The sequence below is a fragment of the Acipenser ruthenus genome, chromosome 3 (genome assembly GCF_902713425.1).
Source record: "Acipenser ruthenus chromosome 3, fAciRut3.2 maternal haplotype, whole genome shotgun sequence".
Lineage (NCBI taxonomy): Eukaryota > Metazoa > Chordata > Actinopteri > Acipenseriformes > Acipenseridae > Acipenser > Acipenser ruthenus.
In genome coordinates this window covers 244946-270371 of record NC_081191.1, presented here as the reverse complement: position 1 = coordinate 270371, position 25426 = coordinate 244946, and the positions used below count along the sequence as shown (strand labels likewise).

General features: G+C 40.5%; 1 protein-coding gene across 7 annotated transcripts in view; it reads right to left on the bottom strand.

Moving 5' to 3' along the window:
- Positions 1 to 25426, bottom strand: part of LOC117435816 (plectin-like) — a 168707-nt gene that overhangs the window by 69411 nt on the left and 73870 nt on the right. For 6 of the 7 annotated variants that reach the window (XM_059010023.1, XM_059009982.1, XM_059009977.1 and 3 more), the window contains one exon: positions 3900 to 3961. In XM_059010023.1, coding sequence (XP_058866006.1) covers positions 3900 to 3961 — 62 coding nt within the window. Of the gene's footprint in view, positions 1 to 3899; positions 3962 to 6776; positions 7129 to 25426 lie in introns of those variants that run through there. The other variant, XM_059009991.1, reaches the window with a different exon arrangement.

Below are 25426 nucleotides of genomic sequence, written 5' to 3'. Positions count from 1 at the left end.
AACGATAAATATTATTGGAGATTAGATTTTGTATTTCGGTATGTTCGTATGTTTGTCTGTTTGCATCTGGCAACAGATTGTCACTAATATTAATTTGGTCGTACCCTACGATGTTGTAACGTTCTGTTTCTCAATAAAGGCCACCCCCTGTCAGTGGATATATACAGTACGGCACTACAGAGCCTTCCCATTTCAATGTCTGCTTCTCTGCCGTTATAGGGCTGGGTGGAACAAGGCGGTACGCTGGGGATCTTTCTTTCTTTCCTCTGACCATCTGACCAAACCACCTCAATGGAAACACATTTTGGATTTGCCAAACATGCCACACCCATCTCCAGCCAAATTGTTAAAACAAGTGAACAAATTTCATACTAGTAATTCATACTAGTATAAAACAGTCTAAAATATTTCAATAACTACAAATATTGAATTATATAGGTAGTCTCTGTATCGTCGGCATCACAGCTGCGGTCTGTTCAATTTCTGTTTCAAGGTGAGTTATAGTCTTTTGTTAATTAAAACCCTCCTTTTCCAAGTGCAAATTAACTCCTGATAAACTATGACAATTAACACAGATTTGCTTTTAAATTCCCACGCAAACAAAAGAAATAGTCACGAGAAGCCCTGCTCGTTGAGCATTACAAAAAAAAAAAATTGTCGAATGGACCCCTACAGGTTCCATTCTGAACGGGAGGATATGTGGCAGGGCGGAAGCCCTACACATGGGAAATATGTAGTTTTATTGTATGTTTTTTCGTTATTTGTTGTAAATTGATTTAATTAATTGTTTAACTGCTGTGGCGCTCCGCTGGGGATGATTACCTGTCTGTGTGGAGCAGCAGCTGAAAGCAATGAGCTGTTCCAGCAGGCAGGTGGGCGCGTCTCAGCGGAGCGTCAGTATAAAACAGAGATCACTGTGATCGGGGCTGCTGCAAGGCCTGCGTTTTCACGGCACCTTTGATTTATAGTTTGTCATATTGTTTTGTTTTGAGTGTTTGCACAGTCATGTATCGTCCTCTGTGCGCCACCATTGCTGGTAGCGTCACATGGCATTATTGTTTACTTTTTGTTTGTGTTTATTGATTAATTCCCGTGCGCCTGTGTCGGCGTAACAACGTCAATCTCTCTTCTCTTGTGTGTTCTCCTCGGCCGCCTGAGGCAAGTATGCCAGGACACTACCACATTAATGTATTATGCATTGTTCCTCACTATCTTGTAAAGTGCTTTGTGATGGTGATCCACTATGAAAGGCGCTATATAAAATAAAGATTGATTGATTGATTGATTGATTGCACAGTTTACCTATTTTGGAGATGATCGTGATCAGCCACCCAAAAACGGGCCTTTAATAAAACGTATGAATAATTTAACTATTTAATAATAGTTTTCTTCAGTATATAATAGTTTTATTAATTTAACTATAATAATAGTTTTCATCAGGATATAACAGTTTGATTAATTTAACTATTTAATAATAGTTTTGTTCAGTAAATGTTCTAACTTTACAGTCAATATGGTGTGGAATTCCAAAGCCAATGTAATATCCATTATTAATACCAATGGCAAACAGGGAGCTTCGTTTAAACATGATTTTCTTTCTTAATACAGAATATGATAGCAAACACCAGAGAGCTAATAGAAGAGGGAGTCATTTCATTCTCAGGAGTCTCCCTTACTGTGCAGTTCAGCAATACCAGATCACACGTATCATTCATCCTGTAAAAGGGCTGGTGAATCGGTGGCACAGACGTGCTACATTTGCTTTTTGGCAGAACATTTCATTTCCAGTGTGAATTCCCTCCCTTGACTGAGATGTGTGTAAAATGAGAACAATGGAAAGCGCTGAGCATATAATAATAATAATAATAATAATAATAATAATAATAATAATAATAATAATAATAATAATACTTGCCGGTATTCATTTCCACATTCTCTGCTTTCTTACTCATTACAATGTTAACATTCCTTTACTTACAATGCTGTTTCTTCAGTAAGACTGTCATGATAAGCCCTGGAATGCTGTGAACTTGACCAGTATTATTGTAGCTTACAAGTCTGTGGTGATGAAGCTCCTGACAAGGTGTTTTATAAATTACAGTACATACAGCTTCTGTAAGTGGCGAGATTAACTAATACTTCAATCTAAGGTAACTAATACCGTAATTACTGTAATGAATCAGTGTGCAGTGCCAGCATAAAACAGGCAAAATAAACAGCAACCATGTTTACAGTGAAAAAAAAAAAAAAAATGCTACTGCAACCCCTAATGTCTAATATGTGTGCATGCTTGTTTTCAACACAACTGGAAGGTATATAGTGTGAAATGGGGCTAGGCAATGCAAGACCTTCCAGCCAATTAACCCCTGGCCAGATCCTAAAAACATCATCGTTTACAATATAATCGTTTACTTATTTCATTAATTAAACCTGTAATGAAGGGATGCAATATAAGACCCCCATTGCATTGCAGTTTGTTCCATTGCTGGTTTTACTGGGAGTTTAATAAAACTCACCTGAACTTGTTAGTCATACACACTGTGGCTAATCAAGCTGGTAGTAAAACCTGGAATGGGTGAAACTGCTATGCAAAGGGATTCTTACTTTCATCCCTGCTGAAATGGAACAGCACTCCAAAACGGCAGTTCCCACTCCTGATGTGAAACACAGTGGTCAGGTGTGGATTATGACTGTGTCTACCCTAAGAACCAACACATATGCGAGAAACTAGAATGATTAGGAAAGTGAGTCATTATGGAGATCTGGTTTTACCATCACTATAGACTTAAGGAACCAGAACTGCTGACAATCTCCAAGACCTCTCCTGAAGTCCATTCTCAAGCTTAAAAGGGTTCAGCTTCTCTGTTGTGATAGTGCCCCCTTCCTCAAGAAATGCAGCCCTATATGCAATCATCACAGCACACCATGTCTGCACAGAGAGTCACATCCTGTGTGTATGATGGCAGAAGGGGCTGCTGCACTGCACAGACAGTCACATCCTGTGTCTATGATGGCAGAAGGGGCTGCTGCACTGCACAGAGAGTCACATACTGTGTGTATGATGGCAGAAGGGGCTGCTGCACTGCACAGAGTCACATACTGTGTGGATGATGGCAGAAGGGGCTGCTGCACTGCACAGAGAGTCACATACTGTGTGTATGATGGCAGAAGGGACTGCTGCACTGCACAGACAGTCACATCCTGTGTCTATGATGGCAGAAGGGGCTGCTGCACTGCACAGAGAGTCACATACTGTGTGTATGATGGCAGAAGGGGCTGCTGCACTGCACAGAGTCACATACTGTGTGGATGATGGCAGAAGGGGCTGCTGCACTGCACAGAGAGTCACATACTGTGTGTATGATGGCAGAAGGGGCTGCTGCACTGCACAGAGTCACATACTGTGTGTATGATGGCAGAAGGGGCTGCTGCACTGCACAGAGTCACATACTGTGTGGATGATGGCAGAAGGGGCTGCTGCACTGCACAGAGAGTCACATACTGTGTGGATGATGGCAGAAGGGGCTGCTGCACTGCACAGAGTCACATACTGTGTGTATGATGGCAGAAGGGGCTGCTGCACTGCACAGAGAGTCACATACTGTGTGTATGATGGCAGAAGGGGCTGCTGCACTGCACAGAGTCACATCCTGTGTGTATGATGGCAGAAGGGGCTGCTGCACTGCACAGAGTCACATCCTGTGTGTATGATGGCAGAAGGGGCTGCTGCACTGCACAGAGAGTCACATACTGTGTGGATGATGGCAGAAGGGACTGCTGTACTGCACAGAGTCACATACTGTGTGGATGATGGCAGAAGGGACTGCTGCACTGCACAGAGTCACATCCTGTGTGTATGATGGCAGAAGAGACTGCTGCACTGCAGAGAGGGCTCTTACCTTCATCAGGTGCTTGTTCACCCATTTCGTGAAAGTCTTCTTCTGCACTCTGTCTCGTTCATCTGCAAGAGACAATAATGAAGGAGCAGTTAAAGTAAGCAGGGCTTTGGAACAGGCCTCGCTCTATTAATAAAGCATCAGGCTTCACAAAATGGTAGTGAGATACAGACACAGAACGAGTCAACTAGGGTCCAGGTTACATCCAAACCAAGCATGAGCAGCTGCCGAGTCACACGGCACATATCTTTCATAACAGAACATACTGTCCACCTCCTGTCTCGGCAGTGAAATCAAACAAGCGAGAAGTGGAAAAGGGTGCAGTTCACACACCTGAGCCTCCCTCCACCACAGGCACAGGAAATGACTAGCCACAGCCAGCACCTCACAGATCAGGCATCCTGCTGCAGGGAGTCCAGGCACACCGGTGCCCACCACACGCTGTCTCTTGCAAAGGTGTGGTGAAGAAATCCTGGAGACACGAGTCAGTGTGGGGGTGGATATGACAAACAGGACAGAGTCTGTAGAAACGAGCTGAATCACTTCAACAGATAACCACTTACTCGGGCTGGCAGTGCTGCTGCATACACCCAATTACATAGCATCGGTTTCACCTGCTCATCTGCCACTTTGTATTATCACTCATCAATGTTTGTATTTATATGTAATCCAAGATATGCAAGTCACCACACAGCTACAAACAGATAGATGATTTAGTAGATAAATAGGGCCCAGTACAATGCAAACTGTTTGTTACAGAACTGTCAAGAAACAACTTTTATGAATGAAGGAGCTTTTAAATGAACCTCCTGGGCGATTTCAACCAAGCACCCTACTGTACAATACTGTCAGCCCTCTGACAAAGGAGCCTGGCAGGCGTTCTGTCTTGCCTGTCTTGACTGAAACCAAGTTTTAACAGGGAGACGCATCTTTTATATACTACAGAATGGAAGGCTCTCTGTGAGGGCCTGGATTATAGATGAATGGCTCCACCAGAACCACAGTATCCAGAGCTGGGTGTGTTATACTGGATCAGCAATAACCCCCTCCCCCTGGCTAGTGTCCTGGTACCACCGTATCCAGAGCTGGGTGTGTCAGACTGGATCAGCAATAACCCCAACAATATAGTTATATCTTCAAATAGCATAAAATATAGGGATGGAAATAAGACTCCCATTGCATAGCGGTTTGATCCATTCCCAGTTTTACTATGAGTTTAGTAAGACATGCCTGCGCTTGTTACCCACATACTGTAGCTGATCAAGCTCGTAGTAAAACCTGGAATGGGTGATACTGCTCTGCGGTAGAAGTCTTATTTCCATCCCTGAAATAATTAACCCCAATGCATAACAAAAAAGGCAACATACTGAATCAAGGCAAATCTAAAATCACTTCCCTCAACTCTGTCCAGAACAAGCTTGGTGTAACTTAAGAAACCATCAACAAAAATGAAAGACCCCTAGAATGGGATGTGCCATGAATCCTCTGTTTGTTTAGACAGCCTGTGAGACCCGTGCTGGATTCTGAAATAGGCTCAGCACAGAATCATCTACAGCACTTTTTTTGTATGAAACAGTTTACTGGTTGTGTTTCAGTCAAATCAGGCTGACACATACATAAGGTTTTCTGAAATAGAAATTTTAACTACTTAACTGCTCACGTGCCAAGATTTACCCCCTAGACCCGCACACGTAAATGAGCCACATGCTTCCCCTCACACAGCTTCATTAAAGCTGCTTGACGGCCTCTGTTGTGGGCCACTCCCCCCATATCTCCCCCAGCAGGGATGTAACATTTACTGGCTCTGTTTCTCACAGTAGCACTTCAAAAGAAAGGCACTTTTTAAAAGCCCTTAAACTTGGGCTACAGGCCAAGGTAAAAGTATAGTCGCTATGCATTTGGGAGGATAGCCTTGGAATAATAAGGACCATTCCGCATTAACCCATAAAGTACCAAATTAATTTTTCTTTGGATGAGAACACAAGCTGCATTTATGTAATTTGATACATTGCATTTAGACTTCAGTTCTGTGGTACATAGATGCCTCCAAGAGAGTGGATAAGAGACTCCAAACCTTAAAATTTTCATGAGTAAGACCTTTAATCAACCAGTCTTGACATTTGATATTATTATTAACCCCTTACATTCAATCAGGGCTCTTGTTTGCACTAGGGTTCCTTCTGCTACTTCTCCCCTTGGTTTGACGGCTACAATTCAATACAATTCAATACAATACAACACAGTTTGCTTTTACAGAGCGCTCTTGATGTGGAGCATCCCACGGCGCTTTATGATAAAAACTCAGTAACGAATACGGATGTGTGCCTAACCAACGAAGTGCCACACAGTAAGTCAGTGGTCATGCTTGGTAAATCTGACTTCTACTTCTTCACACTGTTTCTTCACCAAAACACAGTGACCAGCTGTGTAATGTCTCAACAGAACGGATGCTCGTACTGAATTTATGAGTCAGCTTCATTTTCTTAGAAAGATCTAAACATATCCACGAGGTTATACTGAGTGAACGTCTGGGTTTTATCAGCACCACAATCCCCGGTGCATTCATGTTGCTTGCTTGTTTTTGTGCTCATGCTCAAGCCTGAATACATCACCCCAGGGAGTTTTTTACATACAGGCTCAGGTGTCATGGAAGTGTGACGAGACACAAAAACATGCTGAATTTCACTAAAGCACTTCTAAGCTTGCAAAGAAAAGCATAGTTACTGTTTAAAACAAAGCCCCGCAGACAGTATGTTACAAATCCAGAAGGAATGTGCCCCTTACCACACTGCCCAGTGCCTGCAGAGCCTTCGCTGAGACTGCACCTCCCTCTAACCCTAGCTCCACCTCCAGAACCAAAGAACCACAAAATACTGGTACCTTTCCTCGCATCTGTGGATTTCAGCATCCCCTGGAAATAAGCCTCTTCCGAGGCAATTCTCTCTCTGCCCAGATTATCCGTGGAGCGATTTCTAGAACGATCATATGCAGACATCTTCTGTTCTTAAAAAAAAACAATTCTACAGTAGCCAAAACTATATATTTTTTAAATCTACAGTAGTTAGCTTAGCAGACCAGAAACTGGGAGCTGTTGCTATCCCAATATCTTCCAGCTACTGAAAACATGGGATAGTGAATGCCCTTGTGTGGGTGTATATGACTCTAGGCTTCAGTTCACTCTTAACCTATCGTTTCTCTCTCTCGTGCTCAGTCTTCTAAGCTCTGCCCTTTCTTCCTTCTCTGTTAAATGTTCTGTGCCTGCGAGCTACACACTATTGGACAGCCTTCTTTGCTGCAATGGAACACATCCTTGTTCTCTATGACTCCTCCCTCGATTTGTCACATAGGTGTGGAGTGAGTGAGTGAGCAAGCAAGCAAGGTGTGGCAGCAGCAAACACAAAGTGCTATGTTACCAGAGAACCTGCCTGAAGGTGCAGTATCCACATAACCTTTGGAGGGGTCTGACTAAATTACTGGGGATTTATTGGTCAGGAAAAAAAACCTGGTGTATAATTTAAATTCTTACTATTAATCATTAACGTGTCATAAAACTTGTACAGACTCATTCCAGGGGTTTATTCTTCACTGAGGTAATTCCGTCAGACAGGTAATCCCAAGCGGAGTTCTCAGCCCAGTAACTGACTTGCTGTGTGCCCTCGGCAGCCCAAATGGTTCATTTTATTGTGATTTTTATAAATGCCCTGGTTTATCGGCAAGTGTTTCCCTATTCCGTTACACCAACACAACAGAACGTTCACAAGCTGCTTTTGTAGCAGGCTGCATGTGACAGCTTTCACAGTGGCTCAGTAACAAGCTTCAATGACACCACTCCTTTTTTTAATGGTATTGTAGAAAGGTACATTCCAAACACATTGTCTATAGTAAAATAAAATTTCATCAACAAGACTTTGTGCCATCATCTGGGAACCAGCAGGCAGAAATACTCCCCTCTCCACCTCAAAATGGAGTGAGGTAACCAGTGGAGTACCACAGGGATCAGTATTAGGTCCTTTGCTCTTCCTAATCTACATTAATGATTTAGTTTCTGGTATAGTAAGCAAACTTGTTAAATTTGCAGACAACACAAAAATAGGAGGAGTGGCAAACACTGTTGCAGCAGCAAAGGTCATTCAAAATGATCAAGACAGCATTCAGAATTGGGCAGACACATGGCAAATGACATTTAATAGAGAAAAGTGTAAGGTACTGCACGCAGACAATAAAAATGTGCATTATAAATATCATATGGGAGATACTAAAATTGAAGAAGGGAACTATGAAAAAGTCCTAGGAGTTTATGTTGACTCAGAAATGTCTTCACCTAGACAATGTGGGGAAGCTACAAAAAAGTCCAAGAAAATGCTCAGATATATTGTGAAAAGTGTTGAATTTAAATCAAGGGAAGTAATGTTAAAACTTTACAATGCATTAGTAAGACCTCACCTAGAATATTGTGTTCACTTCTAGTCACCTCATTACAAAAAGGATATTGCTGCTCTAGAAAGAGTGCAAAGAAGAGCAACCAGAATTATCCCGGGTTTAAAAGGCATGTCGTATGCAGACAGGCTAAAAGAATTTAATCTATTCAGTCTTGAACAAAGAAGACGACACGGAGATTTTATTCAAGCATTCAGAATTCTAGAAGGTATTGGCAATGTCGACCTGGGGGGCTTTTTCGGCCTGGAAAAAAAAAAAACAAGGACCAGAGGTCACGTGGAGATTAGATAAAGGGGCATTCAGAACAGAAAATAGGAGGCACTTTTTTACACAGAGAATAGTGGGAGTCTGGAACCAACTCCCCGATAATGTTGTTGAAGCTGACACCCTGGGATCCTTCAAGAAGCTGCTTGATGAGATTCTGGGATCAATAAGCTACCAACAACCAAACGAGCAAGATGGGCCGAATAGCCTCCTCTCATTTGTAACCTTTCTTATGTTCTTATGTTCTATAAACCAGGCAGAACCAGGATTTCGTATTCCGCCCTCGGAGGAGATCAATACATTTTCCTCACAGAACAAACTTGAACAGGTAAAGCTGTCACAGGGAGTCATTCCTGGCAAACTATCTCACCCTTGTTGCACCCTAATTAAGAAAGAATCTTTAAAAAAAAAAAAAAAAAGTAAACTATTTTTGGAATTCTGCTTATGCAACTGTCTGTTTGAGCTTGAAGTAATCTCAGAACAAAACAGCTGTCAGCCAGGGGCTGTATTACAGAACAAATGAAGATAAGATGCGAATGTCACTGAGGATGCTTTTGTAATATGGCCCCAATTCTCTCGCACCATTTTCATTCTTTTCTCAGTAACTTCGAGCAAGGCCCAAATGAATCATTATTTAGTTACACAGGCGAGAATATCTATGAGAGGGAGGGACAGAACAAAGTCCAGTCTGGTCTGGCTATGTGTAGGCGTGTGTCCACCTTAAACACAGATGCAGGTTTTATACACCTGACCCTCCCTAATCATGGGACTAACTACAGAAATAAGTAAGGTGCCATACTCTATTCCAATGTGAATACAGTCCTCTCTCTCTCTGTCCAGGGTTACGTTATGCGCCAGGGTTCCAGGGGAATTTGAACCCAGGTATACTGGGCTCTAATCTTTTGCCTCTTCTATACCCCACTGCTAAAGACCAAGGTATCTGAGAGTGGCTAGTTGCACCTCGGTGGTAGGGGGAGGATGCTGCTTCAGGAATGAGAATGGGCTCCTTAGTCTCTGCAGAGGAACAGCTACCAGCAAGAACAAACACAGAACGCCTGAAAACACAACATACTTCTTAACAAGCGTGTCCAAACAGAGCAATCAGGTTTAATATTGGTTCAAATAACAAACTCTATTGAGCGCTCAAACAGTGACACAAAAAACAATTCAAATATGTTTATTTAACCAGGACAGAACCTTTGAGATACACGTCTCTTTTACAAGGGGGTCCAGGCAGAATTGGTTGTAAAAACAACAACAAAAAAGAAGCTACTGTCCTTTTGTGCAGTATTACGACTAAACAATGAACAAGGAAATAGTGTCGATCTTTTAGCTTGTTCTCAGTGTCACCAGTTGAACATGTGCGTGCCCTTATAGACACCACTGCTCTTCTTTAAGATATTCAAACCTCTGTCCTGGGGGGACACCTCAACCTGGACCTGTGCTGCCAGCAGCATAAAAACATGAACACATTCATTTCAATGTAAAAACATGAACACATTCATTTCAATGTAAAAACATGAACACATTCATTTCAATGTAAAAACATGAACACATTCATTTCGAAGCTCACACGCACGAGTGCTCCTGACCGTCATGTGGCAGATCAGGTGGGCTGCCGGAGTCTCTCCCATCCTATCATCTCTCTGGTCGGCTCCCTTTCAATTTCACACCAAGGGCAATCTTGCGAAAGAGCGGAATCTCTCAACCCACGCACATACCTTTCTGTACATGTCTATCACTGCCCCCTTCCCCCACTATCGTTTCATATCGAGTTGTCTGGCATTGTGACAGAGCCCTACGGATCTGGTTTCTTTATGCAGGAGAGGATTTTAAAATGGACACATTAATCTGAATGCATGATAGATAACAGGACACACAGTGCAGTTTCAGGATCTCTCTGCAAACTGCCTTAGTCTGTAGTAACAAAGGACTGCAGAAATGTAAGCAGGGGATCACATATCAGCGAATGCCATTGAAAGTCCTGATAACTACTGTACTCAGCAGACACATTGACAATCAAACCATTGCATGAATTTTGCTCATTGGAGGTCTCTAACAGTATAACTACTTCATGTCAACTAAGGAGCCTTTTTGCTTTATTAAGTTAATTCACGGTGCTGTATTCCACTGCTCCGCTCACTCCACTGGCTCCCGATCACCGCTCACATCCAGTTCAAGACTCTTGTACTAGCCTACAGATGCCTTGACCAGCTACCTCCAGACCCTCATCTCTCCCTACACCCCCACCCGACCTCTCCGCTCCACCTGCACTAGAAGACTGGCTCTACCTCCTCTACGCTCCCCTGCCTCCATGGCCCGCTCCTTCTCCATCCTCGCCCCGCAGTGGTGGAACGACCTTCCTACAGATGTCAGGACTGCCCAGTCCCTGACCACCTACCGGCGCCTCCTCAAGACAGACCTGTAAAACTCAACTCTTCCCTTCTGGACAATATATCACTCTGCCTTTAATGCACTTTAACTTGCACTTATCTGCTCCCTATTTTACTGTGTTTAATCCTGTAGTATCTTGTATTTCACTTGCACTCGTATCTAACCCTGATGTAACTATCAACACTGTTATCTGCTCTTGAACTGCCCTGATATCAAATTGTACTGTGTTTTGTATTTGCTCTTATTAGGACTGAAGTCATTGTATTTTGTATCTTGCTCTTAATTGTACTGTAATTCTTGATATGTATTTTTTGTATACAACTGTAAGTCGCCCCGGGTAAGGGCATCTGCTAAGAAATAAATAAAAAAATAAATAAATAATAAAAATAAATAATTAATAATAATATTGCAATGCAATAGTTCTCATCTAAAACGTCTGGAAGGTCACAGATAGACTCAGGATTCAAAGCCACTTGCTTGCTGCTCTAAAGTATTTCTGCCACCCCTCTGTGTATCACATCTAGCTCACCCTTACACCTGTGTGTGAATCAGAGTGTTTCCTAACTTCAATGCAAACATCTCCATCTATGACATCTTTACCGCAGAATTTAAACAGAACTATGTGAAGCAGCTTAGCAAAGCAGACCCGTCGTGTAATAGATGTTGCCATAGGCAAGAGAAAACTACATAAAATACAAGATTTATAACGTTTACATAAAAGGTAAATATCTCTGCAGCTCTCGCCACAAGGTTTGCATCACCTAGAATTTTAGGACTGAGACAAAATAATAAAAAAAAAATAATAACCAAAAAAAAACAAATTTCGATCTTTTATTTAACATCATGTAATCAAAGAAACTACACAATGATATTGCAAAAAAAGTCTACCGGAAGGAAGCCATAATAGTAGTACAGAATTTCATGTTAGATTTCGAAATGTCACATTTTCCAGTTTTTGGCAGTATATCATTAAGTATATAGAAAACTACCAAGTGGTATGTAATTCAATATGTTAACATAATATTATGAAGCAGTTTCCATTCGACTTTATGAAGAAAAATGTGTTAATTCTATAGGGTGATGGAAAACTTTGTGTGTGTGTGTGTATATGTATGTGTGTGTGTGTGTGTGTGTGTGTGTGTGTGTGTGTATATACAGTGCCTTGCGAAAGTATTCGGCCCCCTTGAACTTTGCGACCTTTTGCCACATTTCAGGCTTCAAACATAAAGATATGAAACTGTAATTTTTTGTGAAGAATCAACAACAAGTGGGACACAATCATGAAGTGGAACGAAATTTATTGGATATTTCAAACTTTTTTAACAAATAAAAAACTGAAAAATTGGGCGTGCAAAATTATTCAGCCCCTTTACTTTCAGTGCAGCAAACTCTCTCCAGAAGTTCAGTGAGGATCTCTGAATGATCCAATGTTGACCTAAATGACTAATGATGATAAATAGAATCCACCTGTGTGTAATCAAGTCTCCGTATAAATGCACCTGCACTGTGATAGTCTCAGAGGTCCGTTTAAAGCGCAGAGAGCATCATGAAGAACAAGGAACACACCAGGCAGGTCCGAGATACTGTTGTGGAGAAGTTTAAAGCCGGATTTGGATACAAAAAGATTTCCCAAGCTTTAAACATCCCAAGGAGCACTGTGCAAGCGATAATATTGAAATGGAAGGAGTATCAGACCACTGCAAATCTACCAAGACCTGGCCGTCCCTCTAAACTTTCAGCTCATACAAGGAGAAGACTGATCAGAGATGCAGCCAAGAGGCCCATGATCACTCTGGATGAACTGCAGAGATCTACAGCTGAGGTGGGAGACTCTGTCCATAGGACAACAATCAGTCGTATACTGCACAAATCTGGCCTTTATGGAAGAGTGGCAAGAAGAAAGCCATTTCTTAAAGATATCCATAAAAAGTGTCGTTTACAGTTTGCCACAAGCCACCTGGGAGACACACCAAACATGTGGAAGAAGGTGCTCTGGTCAGATGAAACCAAAATCGAACTTTTTGGCAACAATGCAAAACGTTATGTTTGGCGTAAAAGCAACACAGCTCATCACCCTGAACACACCATCCCCACTGTCAAACATGGTGGTGGCAGCATCATGGTTTGGGCCTGCTTTTCTTCAGCAGGGACAGGGAAGATGGTTAAAATTGATGGGAAGATGGATGGAGCCAAATACAGGACCATTCTGGAAGAAAACCTGATGGAGTCTGCAAAAGACCTGAGACTGGGACGGAGATTTGTCTTCCAACAAGACAATGATCCAAAACATAAAGCAAAATCTACAATGGAATGGTTCACAAATAAACATATCCAGGTGTTAGAATGGCCAAGTCAAAGTCCAGACCTGAATCCAATCGAGAATCTGTGGAAAGAACTGAAAACTGCTGTTCACAAATGCTCTCCATCCAACCTCACTGAGCTCGAGCTGTTTTGCAAGGAGGAATGGGCAAAAATTTCAGTCTCTCGATGTGCAAAACTGATAGAGACATACCCCAAGCGACTTACAGCTGTAATCGCAGCAAAAGGTGGCGCTACAAAGTATTAACTTAAGGGGGCTGAATAATTTTGCACGCCCAATTTTTCAGTTTTTTATTTGTTAAAAAAGTTTGAAATATCCAATAAATTTTGTTCCACTTCATGATTGTGTCCCACTTGTTGTTGATTCTTCACAAAAAATTACAGTTTCATATCTTTATGTTTGAAGCCTGAAATGTGGCAAAAGGTCGCAAAGTTCAAGGGGGCCGAATACTTTCGCAAGGCACTGTATGTATGTATACAGTGCCTTGCGAAAGTATTCGGCCCCCTTGAACTTTGCGACCTTTTGCCACATTTCAGGCTTCAAACATAAAGATATGAAACTGTAATTTTTTGTGAAAAATCAACAAGTGGGACACAATCATGAAGTGGAACGAAATTTATTGGATATTTCAAACTTTTTTAACAAATAAAAAACTGAAAAATTGGGCGTGCAAAATTATTCAGCCCCCTTAAGTTAATACTTTGTAGCGCCACCTTTTGCTGTGATTACAGCTGTAAGTCGCTGGAGGTATGTCTCTATCAGTTTTGCACATCGAGAGACTGACATTTTTGCCCATTCCTCCTTGCAAAACAGCTCGAGCTCAGTGAGGTTGGATGGAGAGCATTTGTGAACAGCAGTTTTCAGTTCTTTCCACAGATTCTCGATTGGATTCAGGTCTGGACTTTGACTTGGCCATTCTAACACCTGGATATGTTTATTTGTGAACCATTCCATTGTAGATTTTGCTTTATGTTTTGGATCATTGTCTTGTTGGAAGACAAATCTCCGTCCCAGTCTCAGGTCTTTTGCAGACTCCATCAGGTTTTCTTCCACAATGGTCCTGTATTTGGCTCCATCCATCTTCCCATCAATTTTAACCATCTTCCCTGTCCCTGCTGAAGAAAAGCAGGCCCAAACCATGATGCTGCCACCACCATGTTTGACAGTGGGGATGGTGTGTTCAGGGTGATGAGCTGTGTTGCTTTTACGCCAAACATAACGTTTTGCATTGTTGCCAAAAAGTTCGATTTTGGTTTCATCTGACCAGAGCACCTTCTTCCACATGTTTGGTGTGTCTCCCAGGTGGCTTGTGGCAAACTGTAAACGACACTTTTTATGGATATCTTTAAGAAATGGCTTTCTTCTTGCCACTCTTCCATAAAGGCCAGATTTGTGCAGTATACGACTGATTGTTGTCCTATGGACAGAGTCTCCCACCTCAGCTGTAGATCTCTGCAGTTCATCCAGAGTGATCATGGGCCTCTTGGCTGCATCTCTGATCAGTCTTCTCCTTGTATGAGCTGAAAGTTTAGAGGGACGGCCAGGTCTTGGTAGATTTGCAGTGGTCTGATACTCCTTCCATTTCAATATTATCGCTTGCACAGTGCTCCTTGGGATGTTTAAAGCTTGGGAAATCTTTTTGTATCCAAATCCGGCTTTAAACTTCTCCACAACAGTATCTCGGACCTGCCTGGTGTGTTCCTTGTTCTTCATGATGCTCTCTGCGCTTTAAACGGACCTCTGAGACTATCACAGTGCAGGTGCATTTATACGGAGACTTGATTACACACAGGTGGATTCTATTTATCATCATTAGTCATTTAGGTCAACATTGGATCATTCAGAGATCCTCACTGAACTTCTGGAGAGAGTTTGCTGCACTGAAAGTAAAGGGGCTGAATAATTTTGCACGCCCAATTTTTCAGTTTTTTATTTGTTAAAAAAGTTTGAAATATCCAATAAATTTCGTTCCACTTCATGATTGTGTCCCACTTGTTGTTGATTCTTCACAAAAAATTACAGTTTCATATCTTTATGTTTGAAGCCTGAAATGTGGCAAAAGGTCGCAAAGTTCAAGGGGGCCGAATACTTTCGCAAGGCACTGTATGTGTGTGTGTATGTATGTATGTGGGTGTGTGTGGGTGTGTGTGTATATATGTATGTATGTGTGTGTGTGTGAGTCAGTGTGTGTGTGTGTGCGTGTGTGCGTGTGTGCGTGTGTCAGTGTGTGTGTGTGAGTCAGTGTGTGTGTGTGTGTGTGTGTGTGTGAGTCAGTGTGTGTGTGTGTGTGTGTCAGTGTGTCAGTGTGTGTCAGTCAGTGTGTGTGTGTGTGTGTGAGTCAGTGTGTGTGTGTGTGTGTCAGTGTGTCAGTGTGTGTGTGCGTGCGCGTGTGTCAGTGTGTGTGTGTGTGTGTCAGTGTGTGTGTGCGTGTGTGTGAGTCAGTGTGTGTGTGTGTGTCAGTGTGTCAGTGTGTGTGTGTGTCAGTGTGTGTGTGTGTGTGTGTGTGTGTGAGTCAGTGTGTGTGTGTCAGTGTGTGTGTGTGTGTGTGTGTGTGTGTCAGTGTGTGTGTGCGTGTGTGTGTCAGAGAGTGTGTGTGTGTGTGCATTTATTTATTTATTTATTTATTTGTAGGCTAACTCTTGAGGAAATACTTGTGTTTGTTTATGGGGGAGGTGCTTCTGCTTCCGCTTGATTCTTTGAAACATGATTCTTTGAATCGGAACACATGAATCTGCTTTTAATTAGCTTTTAAATTCCCAGATTGCTTTTTTCCCTCCTACAATTGTGGGATTTCAGTGGAATTTTCTTTTTACAGCTCACCACAGACTTCTAGTTAACAGAAGAGAGCTCCTAAGAAATGAACCCTTTATGCCAGTTTTCTGTATTCAATTTAACAATTCAATTTTCCACTACAATGTTCCAACCGAAAATGTAACTTTAATGCAAGGTGACTGATGACTTTCCATTTTTAACGCAAAACATGTGCAGTGTTCTTCTAAATAATGTCAGTTTCAGAAACAATAACATTTCACCCTGTTGAAATGTGATATTTATCAGGATAGGATTGTGCAGGAATAGAGCACACCGGATAGACTGAACCTTGCTGGGATTAAACTACTGCAACCCTGAGGATAGACTGAACCTTGCTGGGATTCAACTACTGCAACCCTGAGGATAGACTGAACCTTGCTGGGATTCAACTACTGCAACCCTGAGGATAGACTGAACCTTGCTGGGATTCAACTACTGCAACCCTGAGGATAGACTGAACCTTGCTGGGATTCAACTACTGCAACCCTGAGGATAGACTGAACCTTGCTGGGATTCAACTACTGCAACCCTGACAGGGAGACCTGGGCTTCCAAATAGCCATGTCCCCTTCTTTTAACATAGAGCATGTTTAATGAATCTGCCTATTATGTGAGGCAGGCTAGTAGTTTGTATTCGAGCTGAGGTGCATACGGAAAGTAATAGTTTGCATTTTGGAGGAATTGCCTTCTCTCTGCTGTACATATGAAAATAATATATACACTGGCAGAAGGACTGTACATACTGTAGTGCACTGTGGTCTGTTATGTACAGGGTCTCAAGATCTGTATACTGTAGTGCACTGTGGTCTGTTATGTACAGGGTCTCAAGGTCTGTATACTGTAGTGCACTGTGGTCTGTTATATACAGGGTCTCAAGATCTGTATACTGTAGTGCACTGTGGTCTGTTATGTACAGGGTCTCAAGGTCTGTATACTGCAGTGCACTGTGGTCTGTTATGTACAGGGTCTCAAGGTCTGTATACTGTAGTGCACTGTGGTCTGTTATGTACAGGGTCTCATGGTGTTATTTTAATCCACTGCTTAAAGACATTACAAAGCACAGTTCCAATCACTGCACATATGGTTTAACTACAAAAAAAACCAGACTTCATACAATCCATGCCAGACTCAGCCTCTTCTGGAAATGATCTCTCTTCACTGTATTCACTGCCACATCAGTACATAACGTCACAAGACCCCCGTCCCCGTCTGCTCTGGTAATTAACTGGCCACTTTTGAAAACACAGCTTCACTGTAAATATATCTTACAGATTCAATCATACAATTCATTGTTTTTTCATTATCTTTCCCCACTATTACTACACTTACGAAAGATGAATTGAAAAGTGCCTTTCATAACTCTTTGTAAAATATTTATTCTCTGATTCATCAACCCTGGACACTTTGTGTAAATGTGAACAAGTCATCATCATGTAAGTTTAAGTTTAGGCAATACAGTTAAAAGCTAAAAAACACAAAAACCAACTCCAGGTGAACATGAAGTATATTATTTACCTACAAACCAGTACCTGACTGAGACAACACCTACACCAAACAAGCCCCCAACACAAAGTTACTCCAATCAAGGGGATGTGACTTTCTCAAGCTTTGTGGCATCCATGGAATTTAAACCTCGACCAGTGACTCTTGTAAATGGAGCCCATTTGAAATCAACAGGGCAATAGCTTATCCATAATAACCAGAACAATGGGAAAGCCTTGAGGTGGGGTATAATAATAATAATAATAATAATAATAATAATAATAATAATAATAATAATAATAATAATAATAATATGTGCAAAACCACTCATCATCACACAGTGACAACAAAGGAAATAATTAACAAGGAATGGAGTGGAGGTCTACTCAATGAGACCAGCTGCCTTTCTCACGCTATCCCAGTGGTTTCTAACACAACTTCCTTTGTAACGGTCTTGCATGCTGACGAATTGCCAGAATTATCCCAGGTTTAAAAGGCATGTCATATGCAGACAGGCTAAAATAACTGAATCTATTCAGTATTGAACAAAGAAGGCTGCGCGGCGATCTGATTCAAGCATTCAAAATTCTAAAAGGCATCGACAATGTTGACCCAAGGGACTTTTTAGACCTGAAAAAAAGAAACAAGGACCAGGGGTCACAAATGGAGATTAGATAAAGGAAGGGGCATTCAGAACAGAAAATAGGAGGCACTTTTTTACACAGAGAATTGTGGGAGTCTGGAACCAACTCCCCAGTAATGTTGTTGAAGCTGACACCCTGGGATCCTTCAAGAAGCTGCTTGATGAGATTCTGGGATCAATAAGCTATAACAACCAAACAAGCAAGATGGGCTGAATGGCCTCCTCTCGTTTGTAAACTTTCTCATGTTCTTATGATTCTTACTTACAGTATTTTACTTGCCTCCACAACCTTTTAGACACCACAACTGGAAGCAAGGGCAAAGTTTTGGGGGTGGGAGTCAATAATAACATCCAGATTTTTAAACCCATCATGAAAAGCCAGAAAGGACTGCATTGTAGGAAGTTTAGTGATTGTTTTAAATGTCATGTCATGCTTCTCCTTTCACATAGAAACAACTGAGGGAAACTTTAAACATATAGTTCAAAGACACCTGACAAATAATTCACAATTATTATTATTCGTAGTAGTAGTAGTAGTGGTATTAGTAGTAGTATTTATTTACTTGATGTTATAAAAAAACGCACAGGAAACATGAGCCAATACATTCTGCTGTCATCTGGTGTCTCTGATTTGTTTAGCATGCAAAGGTGGGTGCTTATGCAAATATTGCTCATACTGAATCCAGCTATCAGTCTTGTGAATGGATATCTATGTCTAGTTATCTTTTATTTTCAGACAAGTGTGGGTAAAATCAGTAGCAGCGTTAACTCCTGAGCTTGTGACACAACCCATACCGACCACTATTGTATATCACAGGAGACCTACCTCAATATTTAGAACACCAGATGGATTGCTTTGTGCAACTAAAACAGCAAGTTTGACATTCACTTCTGTTTCACGTCTTTCCTCGCTATTCAACCAACGTGCTCCTAATCCCTGATCCTGTGCCTTGTGTGTTATATTACAGAACCGACTTCAAACAGTACACAGAGACCAACAGAAACCAGGACTTCAAACAGTACACAGAGACCAACAGAAACCAGTACTTCAAACAGTACACAGAGACCAACAGAAACCAGGACTTCAAACAGTACACAGAGACCAACAGAAACCAGGACTTCAAACAGTACACAGAGACCAACAGAAACCAGTACTTCAAACAGTACACAGAGACCAACAGAAACCAGGACTTCAAACAGTACACAGAGACCAACAGAAACCAGGACTTCAAACAGTACACAGAGACCAACAGAAACCAGTACTTCAAACAGTACACAGAGACCAACAGAAACCAGGACTTCAAACAGTACACAGAGACCAACAGAAACCAGGACTTCAAACAGTACACAGAGACCAACAGAAACCAGGACTTCAAACAGTACACAGAGACCAACAGAAACCAGGACTTCAAACAGTACACAGAGACCAACAGAAACCAGGACTTCAAACAGTACACGGAGACCAACAGAAACCAGGACTTCAAACAGTACACGGAGACCAACAGAAACCAGTACTTCAAACAGTACACAGAGACCAACAGAAACCAGTACTTCAAACAGTACACAGAGACCAACAGAAACCAGGACTTCAAACAGTACACAGAGACCAACAGAAACCAGGACTTCAAACAGTACACAGAGACCAACAGAAACCAGGACTTCAAACAGTACACAGAGACCAACAGAAACCAGGACTTCAAACAGTACACAGAGACCAACAGAAACCAGGACTTCAAACAGTACACAGAGACCAACAGAAACCAGTACTTCAAACAGTACACAGAGACCAACAGAAACCAGGACTTCAAACAGTACACAGAGACCAACAGAAACCAGGACTTCAAACAGTACACAGAGACCAACAGAAACCAGTACTTCAAACAGTACACAGAGACCAACAGAAACCAGTACTTCAAACAGTACACAGAGACCAACAGAAACCAGTACTTCAAACAGTACACAGAGACCAACAGAAACCAGTACTTCAAACAGTACACAGAGACCAACAGAAACCAGTACTTCAAACAGTACACAGAGACCAACAGAAACCAGGACTTCAAACAGTACACAGAGACCAACAGAAACCAGGACTTCAAACAGTACACAGAGACCAACAGAAACCAGTACTTCAAACAGTACACAGAGACCAACAAAAACCAGTACTTCAAACAGTACACAGAGACCAACAGAAACCAGTACTTCAAACAGTACACAGAGACCAACAGAAACCAGTACTTCAAACAGTACACAGAGACCAACAGAAACCAGTACTTCAAACAGTACACAGAGACCAACAGAAACCAGTACTTCAAACAGTACACAGAGACCAACAGAAACCAGGACTTCAAACAGTACACAGAGACCAACAGAAACCAGGACTTCAAACAGTACACAGAGACCAACAGAAACCAGTACTTCAAACAGTACACAGAGACCAACAAAAACCAGTACTTCAAACAGTACACAGAGACCAACAGAAACCAGTACTTCAAACAGTACACAGAGACCAACAGAAACCAGTACTTCAAACAGTACACAGAGACCAACAGAAACCAGTACTTCAAACAGTACACAGAGACCAACAGAAACCAGTACTTTATGGGGTCTTTTATATTGCAAAGCAACAGCAGAAATAAGAAGACTTTCATCAAAGAGGGACTGATAGAGATGACAGAGTTTACATTCAGATAAAGCTAAAATACTTGTCTCTGACTTGTATGTTAAATGTGGACCTCATTGTGCTACAGGGCGTTACCATCCAGCAGCCAAGCATCCGATAACAATATGAAGTGAATCCATGTTAATATTTCCATAGCCCCAGGGGAGAGACGGGCTCTTACTTCTTCACATTCCTGTCATAGGTGTGCTCCTCCCATCCAGTCTACTCCCCGGCAACACCTCTCACAATCCCTGCCTGGCTCAATCACAGGAGCTGCAAGTGAGAGCCTGTGATCCCTGCCCAGCCCTAGGGAAATGAATGCTTGTAAAAGAAAAGAAAATATCTAGCACTCACCCACAAGCAGTGATGTATTACATAGATATGGCATGAATCATTTGAACCAGAATGCAGACCTCGATAACACAGGAGACTTTACACCCTGAACTTTCAGAACAAATTAAACTGGCTCAGAGCAGGGACTCGTTTTATGCATCTCTCATATCCAGATAGGCGATCGAAGCACATAAAAGTCTGCTTTACCATTTTTTTTTTTTTTTCAAATTTTCCATGAGACGCACATGTGCTCCCTGCTTATAAAGGCTGGAAAGTCTGTATCAACTATTACAATAAAACGATACATTACAGGGAATGAATCAACCCAAAGGCCTACAGTATCGCAGTACATTCCCATGGGAAGCACTGCTCTGTTAAAGACAGCACACATCTCTCTCTGGAGGCAGGTTAAGGTAGCTGCAGAAACGTGTAAAAACAGGGAGACACAGACGTGCTCCTAATCCCTGATTCTGAGCCTTGTGTGTTCAGGGCAAACCGCAGAGAATCCCCACCTGTCAACAGATCGTATTACTTGAAAATCAGCACTCCCTCTGCTGGCGACTTCAGTGCACTGCGTTTAAATGATATCACAGATGCTGGTTTACACACTTGCTACTTTTTATACTTTTTTATAACTGGACAAATATTTTTTCTTGTTTGTTCTTTTCATGTAGCTTTAACCAAGTTTACATTATATATTGGTGGGCAATTCACTGACACACACGAGAGACAGAAGGTTTAATTTGAAAACACTGCACTGGTGCCCAGTTTTATCATTTTTTTATGTTTTCTTTTAGCCTGCAGAGGGCGCTGTTGTCTGTGGTCTGAGTACCGGCAATGGTACACAGGACCACAGGAATACCAATACCGGTAAACAGAAAAAAAAACTGGCGCATTCACACAAGATCCCACGAGACTGCTGCCCTCTACCTGCAGTACCAAGCATGTGCCAGATAGATTAAATCTGTATTAATTCTAATTAACATTATTTCATATAAACTTATATTTATATTATCATGCAATGCTGGCTCTGAGGATCAGTCTTGATTTGGCCTCCCCAGCACAGCAGCATGCACAACTTTTGAATGAATTTAGTTTATTTATTTATTTAAATGTTATATATTTATTGAAGTTAATTAGTTCATTCTTTTCGTGTTCAGTCTATTTATCCATTTACTTTCTTTTATTCTTCCATATGTCGCATTGTCTAATTTCAGCTGTTGTAATACTACAAACTTTACATCATTTATGTCATGTCCTTGACTGGTGAAGTGCTGTACTATTGGTTCATTCACTGTTTTTATTTCTAATTAATGAAAGGTGGTTCTGAATTATTTTATATAAAGTAGTTCCAGTCTCTCCAACATATTTTATTTCATCACATTTTTCGCAGGCTATTCCATAAACAACATTGCTATTTTTACAGTAGGTATTAGATATTAGTGGATATGTGGTGTTCTTATGTTTAATTATATTTTTACTTTTGTCCATGTATTTACACACTTTACATCTACTGGTGCACATGTTCGTAGAACCTATTTTGTCAATTATTCTTTTATGTTTACTGTGAACTAAAATATCACCTAAATTAGCTTCTCTTTTGAATGCTACAACTGGGGCCTTAAGAAATACTTTTTTTAATTTTTCTGAATTATATAGAATCCGCAAGTATTTCCAAACTATCTTAGAAATATTGGGCAAAAGATTAGAGTAAGTCATTACTAATGGGACTCTCTTGACCTTTTTATCTCTATTTTTATAATCTAGTAGATCATCTCTTTTTTAGTTTATCCACTTTTCTTAACTCCGTCTCTATAATTCTTTCTTTGTATCCTCTTTTTCTAAGATGTGTTTTTAATACATGTCTTTGTTTTACACAGTCACTTTCTTTTCAGCAGAGGACATGTGTAAATACTGGTGCATGTCAGTAGGTTTACAGAAGAGGTCAGTCTCAATTGAACCTTCTTCAAGTTTTACTATGATATCTAAAAATTCTATTTCTTTCCTTGTCCTTCGAAGGTCCACCTTAATATTACTGTGTATTTCATTTGCCATTTTATGAAACTGGAAAAGAGATTCTTCTCCATGTGTCCAAACCCCAAAAATATCATCTACAAACCAAATGTATTCTAAAGGTTCTCTTTCTGATTTTCTAAGTAATTGTTCTTCCCATTTCCCCATGTGTGTACTGGCAAAATGCATTCCTAATTTAGATCCTATTGCTGTACCATCGCTTTGTTTGTAATTCTTATCAACAAATGTAAAATAACTGTTTTCTAAAACTACGTTGATCATGTTCAGCACCTCTGCTGTTGGTATTGATTTATCTAGTGCTTTTTGACAAGCTTCTAAAGTTTCTTTACGAGGGACACTTGGGTACAAGGATTTTACATCCATGCAAAATAAAATTGTATTCTCTGGAATGTTGTGCTTTAGTGATTCAAATCTTTTTAAAAATTGTGTTGTATCCTTAACATAACTTGGTAATTTCTCAACGTGCGACCTAAGTTGTTTTTCTGTTATTTCAGCTATTATGTGTGTTGGATTATCAATTGTACTGACTATCATTCGCATAGGGTGATTTTCTTTGTGCATTTCAGGATTTCCTGTTGCTACGCTTGTTCTTGCATTATGTGGCTGCATGTATTATTTAACATTATTTTGATATAATGCCTTTATTGTATAGTCTCTGCAATTTCCTTAACCTCTTAACTTCTTCATATGTATCTGTATTATTTAATTCACATTCTACAGATTTCATATAGTCATCTGTGTTCATTATCACTATCCCCAAACCTTTATCTGCTGGTCTTATACTTATATCATCAACATTTAACAACTCAGTCATAGCTTGTTCTGCAATATTGGTTAAATTAAGTTTACATTTTTTCTTTAGTCCTACTATTATTTGTCGTTTAACTACTTCAATATACATATATAACCATCCGGAGGAGTCCATGTGCTTGTACTATTAACCTTAATCCCATGATCATAACTACCCTCTGAATCTGAGATATTTTCACTGAAAAAATATTCTGCTAATCTCATGCGTCTCTCCCACTTCTTTAATTCAGTGGCCAGTTTATCTTTATTGATGTATTTTTTTGTTGGTATAAACTTAAGTCCTTTACTCAATACTGCTTTTTGGGATGTGGTTAAAGTCTTCTGTCTTATCTTTAGTGTATTTGGTACCATTTCCATTTTTGGGTCTCCTATCTTTCTGTTGTGAATTCTCTGTCCTTTTCATGTTTAACTCTCTATTTTGCATTTTATTATTTACTTTAAACTGGTTTATGTTTACTGTTTTAGATTTATTTTGATTATCTTTCTTAATTACGCCACTGGCTTTCATCCGGTTTCATTGTCTTTAAATACAATAACTGAGAAATAGTTATTGTTGTACAAAAGATTAATTGGATCATTCTCAATTTTAATAGTTTCTATTGTGCCTTCGTATTTAAAACAGTCCTTATTCTTTAAGTCTATGTATACGTGTATGGGCCTATTTAGGAGGTCTACAGCCTCCATAACTTCTGCCTCTGTAGCCCAAGAATCTATACTCCCGTCACTTAATTTCATTTTTTCAATATGGGTCACTGAGTCGGTGTACATTTCATATTGTTTTATATTGCTTTCCATTAGTTGGGTGCAGCTGAACAGGAAACCAATCAATCAATCAATCAATCAAATTTAGAGGAGAAACCCCAAAATGGAGCGAGGTAACCAGTATTGTACCACAGGGATCAGTATTAGGTCCTCTGCTATTCCTAATCTACATTAATCATTTAGATTCTGGTATAGTAAACAAACTTGTTAAATTTGCAGACGACACAAAAATAGGAGGAGTGGCAAACACTGTTGCAGCAGCAAAGGTCATTCAAAATGATCTATACAGCATTCAGAACTGGGCAGACACATGGCAAATGACATTTAATAGAGAAAAGTACTGTACGCAGGCAATGAAAATGTGCATTATAAATATCATATGGGAGATACTGAAATTGAAGAAGGAATTCATGGAAAAGACCTAGAAGTTTATGTTGACTCAGAAATGTCTTCATCTAGACAATGTGGGGAAGCTATAAAAAAGGCCAACAAGATGCTCAGATATATTGTATTATATATATATATATATATATATATATATATATATATATATATATATATATATATATATATATATATATA